This window comes from Microtus ochrogaster, chromosome 1, assembly GCF_000317375.1.
Source record: "Microtus ochrogaster isolate Prairie Vole_2 chromosome 1, MicOch1.0, whole genome shotgun sequence".
In the NCBI taxonomy this organism is placed as follows: domain Eukaryota; kingdom Metazoa; phylum Chordata; class Mammalia; order Rodentia; family Cricetidae; genus Microtus; species Microtus ochrogaster.
This window is the reverse complement of record NC_022009.1, coordinates 24,780,681-24,788,293: the sequence shown is the minus strand read 5'-3', so window position 1 is coordinate 24,788,293 and position 7,613 is coordinate 24,780,681. Positions and strand designations below refer to the sequence as shown.

Here is a 7,613-nt window from a genome sequence, read left to right as displayed (position 1 = left end):
ACAGGAAGCATTTGCTGGCTGGACTGGAAAGTAGGGAAGCTGTCTCCCTGTAGAGCACAGAAGGCTGACACACTTGCTGAGGACCTCGGTTGTAGAAAGAGCTTCAGATTGTATGCCTTTGCTTCATCCCAGTACGCAGCTATAGCTACTGTCATTTAAAGTTCTCTGTGGTGCCAGATGGAGCGGCCACTGGACAGTCCCCTCATTCTCCCACCTCTAAGATGGGCACACGACTCGGGCTGTCTGTGCACAGCACCGAAGTCTGAACAGTCTGCAATATCCAGTATCCAGTTCCATATCCCAAATAACACAAAATGATGTCTGAAACTTGTAGCAATCCACAATCACCCTAGAGGAAAGGTTGTTATGAAGGAGTGTCTGGGAAGGCAGAGGTGCTACGGTGCAGCCCAGGCCTCACACACACACTGGGCACGCACTCTACCAATACCAAGGGCTACATGCCCCGTACTTGGAAGTTTCAAGCAGTTACAAAGCAAATAGTTTTCAAGTAAGTGACTTTTATTTTTTTCCTCTGACATTTCACAGTCAGTCTCTATATAACTTCACACGCTCTGAAAAGATTCACATTTGGTAAAGTCTATACCCTAAGGAGGTTGTGGCTGAAAAGCCACTTCAGTATATGTGCAAGAGTAACTGTGTGCTGAGGAATCACACCAGAGAAGTCAGATGATGCTATAATCCATAAAACAATGTAGTAAATTACAGACGATGGTAAATTCTATACCTAATTCAATCAGGAACCTTTCTAAATGTGTTCCAATATTGTCAATACAACCCAACAAAGGTTCTTCTATGGGCTGGCCTGAGTGAAAACTGACTTCTCCCCTTGGGAAAACAACAGCCCTGCACAACGCTTCATCAAGACCTACAGCATGCACCACTGGGGGCTGTTGCTACTTACAGCTTTGGGCCACCAACAAAGATCTTCCCGGTCCACTCCAGGCTTCCTCCAAACGCTGGTCTAGCCTCTGACCTCAAAGGCTCGCTCCTTCTAAGATCTAGCTTCTCTACTAGCGTCCATCTGCTTCCAGCTCCACCAGGAACAGAACACAGCCTAGAGACTTGCAGATATGGCTCTAAGATCACAGAGGAGCGGTAACCCTCCCTGCCACCGAACTCTGAAGATCTATGGTGGCTTTCATCGTCTTATGAAGATAGGAAGGGACATGAAAAGCCATATCTAGGAGCAAGAGTCCAAGAGGCTTAGCTCCACTGAGGGCTTTTCCAGTGGAGTACATTTGGTTCTCAGCAAGTGCTTCCAGCCTTCTGACGCTCGGTAAAACTCGCTGCTGGTGCCCAGGCTGTTCTGAATGCACCTGTCTCTACAGTTTTCCTGCCAGACATTCTGCCAAAAAGGAAGCTTCCTAGTGGAGTGGCTATGATACCATACAGATTGTGGGGAGGCATATCACAAGGAGCTGAGTTTGCCCAGAGACACGGGCTCTGATTTTGGAAACTCTTTCAGAGCACAAACAGCAGGTAATGATTCTGCACTGATCAGAGAGTAAAGAGATTTTACCAAGTTGATTATTTTTTAACTAGTCATATCCAAATCATATGTCTATATGAACACAGTAGAGTTAACCTGAGTCTTACAACCAACTCCTTAAAAACTGTAACTCATGGGTTGGAGAGATGGCTCAGAGGTCAAGAGCACTGGCTGTTCTTCCAGAGGTCCTGAGTTCAATTTCCAGCAACCACATGGTGACTCACAACCATCTGTAATGAGATCTGGTGCCTTCTTCTGGTGTGCAGGTGTACAGGCAGGAGGAACATTGTATACATAATAAATAAATAAATCTTAAAAAACAAACAAACAAACAAACAAAAAATCCTATGACCCTTAACCCTGGATCTAGTATAGCCCCATGAGCATCTTTCTCTGTGCAGAAAGATGATGCTGGTCATAAAACCAATTTGAGAAGGACAAAGATTTTTAAGGGGATAAAAATTTTAAGCAAGAGGATAGAATCCCTTGACTCGTTACTGTTTAGGCTATGGTTACAAGCACAGGGGAGCTGGGAAGAATGTGTCATCTGGACCCTCAGAGTCTCCATCCCTAAGGTCAGCCTCTGAGAGGAGGAACACACTTCAGCTAACACAAGACACAAGGCAGCCACACTGCTCCCCATCACCACAGACGTGAGGACAGGGAAGGATCCTCTCTGACTTTTGTGCCTTCTTCTAACCTCAGGGCTTTACTTAATTCAGAGTTTAAAAGCACAGTCACTTTTCCCCACAGAAAGAGCTGGGTGAGGCACAGACAAGAGACAGCAGAGGGTCACTTGCACCAGACCCTGAGGACCCACCGAAGCCATCTCAAGCTTCTGATTGCTAATGTTGATGGTGGCTTGTTTAATTTTATATTCATTTCTTATCTAGCGTGTGTGTGCATGTGTGATGGACAAACTGCAGCAGTCGGTTCCCTCCTTCTACCCTGTAGGTTCAGGGAATCAAATTCAGCTCAGCCGTCTTGGCAGCAAGCGCCTTTACTCACTGAGCCATCTTGCAGTCCTGTCTCAGGCTTTTTAGATGTAAGACAGGTTGTGCTATTTCAAGCATGAACTAACAAAATCTTCCAGCTAGTGACAAAAAAATGCTGCCTTCTCTGACCCTTTAATCAAAGAAGCAATTCATCAAATACAATTCCAGAGGGTACTAAATCCAGTCTATATTTTAAAAATCTGAAGTATATGCCTACTTGTGTGAGATCTGATGTATGACCAATGTGTGTGAATCAGATGCTCTGCCCTTTCTCCCACAACTTACAAGTGTAAGAAACAAAGCCTCGTGTGATTAAATGCTTGCACCCTGGCACAACCTGTGCCCAAAGCATTTTAGGTTTCGCCCAACTGGCACAATGCCTGGTAGAATTTAAACACAGCCTCATATTTTTCTCTGTGAGTAAGATACTTGAGGGCGGGCCGTGAAGGGCTCCTTAGGTCACCGAGTCCTTGGTTTGACAGGTGTCATTCTGTACACTCATCTATGTCACTGGACCTTGAACCATGGACAGTGAGTGGGAAGCTGGGAGACACCCATAGTTATCTCGCCTTTGTCCCAAGATCCAGCTAAGTGCCACAGGCTAAGGAAAGGGGACTCAGAGACACTCCAATTGGAGGTCTTCAGAGAACATAGATGCACTTAACCTGTGCGTGAACTACAGATTAAGACGGCAGCCAGGGACTGGCACGTGGCTTTGTGAGTGAATTTAGAAAGAAAGCTCTTAAACAGGCTGTGGAAAACAAGTGGAAATAGAGTGTAAAAGAACCACCCAAGTAACTGGAAAACGCTTCTGTGCTAGATGACTGGGTGATCAGACAATGCTTCTAGATCGCTGCCTGAATGACTGGATCCAGATGTTAGTGAGGCCTGCAACTTGGCCCACGCCTGAGGAGCCCTGCTCTTGGTGGCCTCTATAAACATCTGAGTTTGCTCCTTCAGCTGGTCTAGTTCCACCTGAGTTGCTTGGTTTTGACGAATCAACTCCTTGGTTTTCAAAGTAATTTCCAGCAAACCAGACTTGTGGAGGACCACTAAGGTATTCTGGAAGCGCCTGTGCTTGCTCTGCCTCTGCTCTGAAAAGATGTCTGGGCTGCGGCAGAGCTGCTCTGCTGCCCAGAGCGGTGAGCTGTAACTGGCTGAGAGCGGCGAAAGAGGGGAGCTGCTCTCCAGGCCATGCAGAGTGCTGTCGGACGCACACACAGGACTGGCGGGCGAAGCGAAGGTCAGACTGGGAGCTTTAGCCACGTGACTACTGGACACGGGCTGAAGAGTCTGTGGGCTCCCACCGGCCCCCAGGGAGGGCACTCCTTGCAGCGCTGAGTCCTCGGTGAGTTTGGAGCTGGGTGGGGCTGGAGGGGAAGGGCTGGGGAGCGCAGGGCCAGTCTTGGCTGGCTCGCTGGAAGACAGGGCTGGTCCCAGTCTCTCCTTACAGATTTTCTTTGGCACCCCACTCGCTCCTCTTTCTTCCGAGCTGAGGGAGAGACTCCTTTTGCCTGGGTGAGGGGCTATTTTGGTGTAAGAATTGAGAATGGGCAAGTAGTTTCTGGAATCTGACTTTTTCTCCCCAGTATGGCAGGGGCTGACAGGAGATGGCACCGGCGGGTGAAGGACAAAGAGCTGTGGCTGTGCTGAGATCACTTCAAAGGAGGGCTGGACAGTCCAGGACTGGAGCTGGGATGAGCTGCTGCCCTGCAAGCAAGGAAAAGAGCACTGCATTCAGGATGGGGAGTGCAGCTCCCAGCTTTCACCCAAGGCAAAGGAGGCAGACGCTCAGCTACAGATGCTTCAGGTGCTGTGTGTCCCTAATGCACAGGGGAGCCCTGGTTGAGAACAGGGAGGAAGTGGCCTAAAATACACTTATCTGATATCATACTATAAAACAAAAGAGAACCAAAACCAAAAGCAAGCACAAAAATATTTTCCTAAGGGAAAACTTGAAAAAATATCTGGGGTTTTATTTTTGCTTTCAATTCTGTCTCTGTGTGCCTGTGTTAGGTAGGTGCAGGTAAGTTCAGGCGCCCAGGGTGCCACAGTCCAACAGGGGTGCTGGGACCAAGCTTGGGTCCTCTGTAAGAACAAGTGCTCCTAACTACTAAGCTACAGATAGAGAAACTGGAGGTAGATGAAATAGTGGTACAGTCAAGGCACAGCTGAGGCAACAAAAACAGAGAGAGCTCAATTCCCTGCAAAGTGCTAAGCTCAGGCTGGGGTTCGACTCAGTTGCTGGCATGCTTGCTGAGCATGCTTGGAGTCCTGTATTGGACCCCAGCACCACATAAGACCTGGCATGGTGGCAGATGCCTATCTTCTTGGCATTTAGGAAGTAGAAGCAGGAGTATCAAGAGCTCAAATTCATCCTCAGCTACAGGAGAATTTCAAGATCAACCCGGGCTACTGGAGACCCTGTCTCAAAACACAAAGATACCTCCCCACAAAAAAAAAAAAAAAACCCTGAAAGAGGCTAGCTTGTCACTGAGCTTCCTAGCTCCTAACCACCCTAGCAGCCTGCCAGCTGTCCTGTGTCCCTCCTGCACGTCCTGGAGCAGCCACCCTAGGCTGTAACCTGTGTGGCTTGTCAACCCAGCCACAAGGAGTAACAAGGAAAGCAAAAGAGAACCAGAGAAGGAAACAGCCTGGAGTAGACACCCAAAGGCGCCAGGCAGCACTGGTGGGCTGGAGCAATCTCCCTTGGGCTCTACTCCCTGTCTCTATGTTCTCTCCTTTCAGTGAGGAGAGCTGAGGTTCCCGCTGAGATGGATCTACAGAGCAAAATGTTCAAATGATTGTCCAGAACTCACCAGCTGCCCACGCTGCTGACCTCGGTGTGTGTTCTTCAGAAGTGGCCAGGCAGTGTTTGAACACTAAGGGAGTGCCATGCTATGCTATAGCCATGTTCTTAGAACCTCAGCTAAGATGGGAAGGGTCAACATCAAAACCAGATTCTCAATACTCCAATATATAAATGTACCTATTTTCAGAGTAAATTACTATAAGTTTAAATGTTGTTCAACTTAAATCACTTATTCTAACTTAACCAGATTTTTATGAATGAGTTCTCAGTCGCAGACCCTATAACCTAACTAATATTTTCATCCACTTGTGTTTCACATCTAGATAACAACAACATGATGGACATTGCTCGGGGCTACAGCCCAGTTCAAACTACTCACAGGCTTACAATCACCCAATGGACTCACACCCTTTTGGCATTGCCATCCTCAGCCCACAGAGCTGCCCTGTCACCAAGGTGTGTCTCTAGCTTAAAAACTGCCTCTGCTGCTGGAGCAAAGATGTCCTTCCTGCTGTGTTTCTTTGTTTGAATTGTGTCTTTGGCACAATGTTAATTATGTATGTCAGGTTGCCCTCTAACTTACAATCCTGCCTTCGTGTCTCCAGTGCTGAGATTACAGGAGTACACTACCGCGCAGGTTTATAAATGTTCTTATACTCCTAAATTCCCAAATCAATTCAAATTAAAAAGAGGTTTCCAGGGCGGTTATGTAGTATGATGGTGTGTGTTCACCTAACATACACAGGGCTCAGTTTCAGTACCCAGAGCTGGGAAAGAAAACAACAACAACAAACCCTTCTGTTTCTCCCCTGAGCTCCGCCTCACGTTAGAATGCACTGCTGGAATGGCTTTTTGGCTTGGTTCCATTATACATTACTATAGCAGGTCAAGGTCCCTGTAGAACTAGAAACCCAAAGGTAACACATTGACAACATAAGTTCTGACTCGTGTATGTCTATTTTTTGTTTTTAAGCATTTCTTTCTTTCTCTCTCTCTCTCTCTCTCTCCTCTCCCCCCCCCACTCTCTCTCTGTGTCTGTATACACTCAGTAATATTATGTGTACATGTGAGCTCAGATGTCTTCATGTCAGAGGAAGGCATGGTAGAGTATTTGCAGAACATACATACAATTTAAAAAATAAATCTTAAAGTCAAAACTTCAAAAAACAAACAGAAACAAATAGCATCAGTAGTTGAAAGGTAACACTCTCCCCCATCAATGTGACTCTATCTAGTTTTTGAAACCTCCTCCTGCTCAGCGGGAGTGTCTGCACAGGAAGGCACAGAAACTTCCATGGGCAAAGGTCCTCCTCACCTGCTTGACCAGCACATTCTTCATGACCACCATCGGGGACAGCGCGGGGAAGGCATTGTTTGCAGCTCTGGAGTTGGGCTGCAGCCTGTCCTCTCTGCTCCAGCCCGAGGCGCTCAGCACGTCCTCTGATTCCATCTGCTCTGCAGAGCTCAAGCACTCTGAGCTCCCATCTGGTGGGCAGAAAAATGGTCAGTTCACGTGGGCTCTAGGCTAACAGCTCGTAACCCAGCCATGGACTCCCTAAAAGAGAAAGGAACGTCTTTGACAGGTGTTTCTATGAGTTTTCTGAGGTGGAAATTTCACTGGATATTCAACAACCATTGCTCTTGCTCTAAAAGTCTAATCACTCTGCTTGACTTTCTTCAGATCCTTAGAACCCTGCATCAGTCAGGTTTCTGTGAAAGCACTCGGCCCCAGAGTACATGAGGAATGAGTGGAAGACTCCAAAGTAAGATGATTACTTTTATTTTATGATATTAACAACTTTTTTGTTACACTTTGCATGTGTGGGGATGGGGGATGTGCATGGCTCTATTTTGAAGGCTTTGTAGGTGGCTGAGACAGGCCTTTGTGGATTGTACCAGGTTCTGACTCTAGCCTGCTTTCTCTGCTCCTGGTCCACTGCCACATACTTCTACCCCCATAGACAAAGCTTCTCTGCCTACCTTCCACCTCTAAGGATTGACTGAGACTATTATGAGCAACATAAACCTTTCTGTCAGATATTTTGGTTGTGGTGATGAGAAATAAAACAAATATTCTCCCTATATGAATTCCACATAAAAGGAATGCAGCCAGGTATACGCTAGAAGAAACCAAGAGATGGTTGTACCTTGTTACAGAGGTGTCTTGGACTATTCTAAACGTTAACTAACGTGGACCTCAGTTGACAGAGAACTTTCTGGGCATCACAGCCTTAGGGTTCATCTCCAACCACATAAGCTCGGTCTGGTGGTACATGCCTCCACTCAAAAGGTGGAG

At 46.9% G+C, this 7,613-nt stretch overlaps 1 protein-coding gene across 9 annotated transcripts in view; it reads right to left on the bottom strand.

Annotated features, from left to right (window-relative positions):
• Positions 1-326: 326 nt before the first annotated feature.
• Cipc (CLOCK interacting pacemaker) overlaps positions 327-7,613 on the bottom strand; it is an 82,360-nt gene continuing 75,073 nt past the window's right edge. For 8 of the 9 annotated variants that reach the window (XM_026780273.1, XM_026780264.1, XM_026780261.1 and 5 more), the window contains 2 exons: positions 6,633-6,802; positions 327-4,215 (listed from right to left, as the gene is read on the bottom strand). In XM_026780273.1, coding sequence (XP_026636074.1) covers positions 3,322-4,215; positions 6,633-6,802 — 1,064 coding nt within the window. In that variant the 3' untranslated portion in view covers positions 327-3,321. The remainder of the gene's footprint in view (positions 4,216-6,632; positions 6,803-7,613) is intronic. The other variant, XM_013346520.2, reaches the window with a different exon arrangement.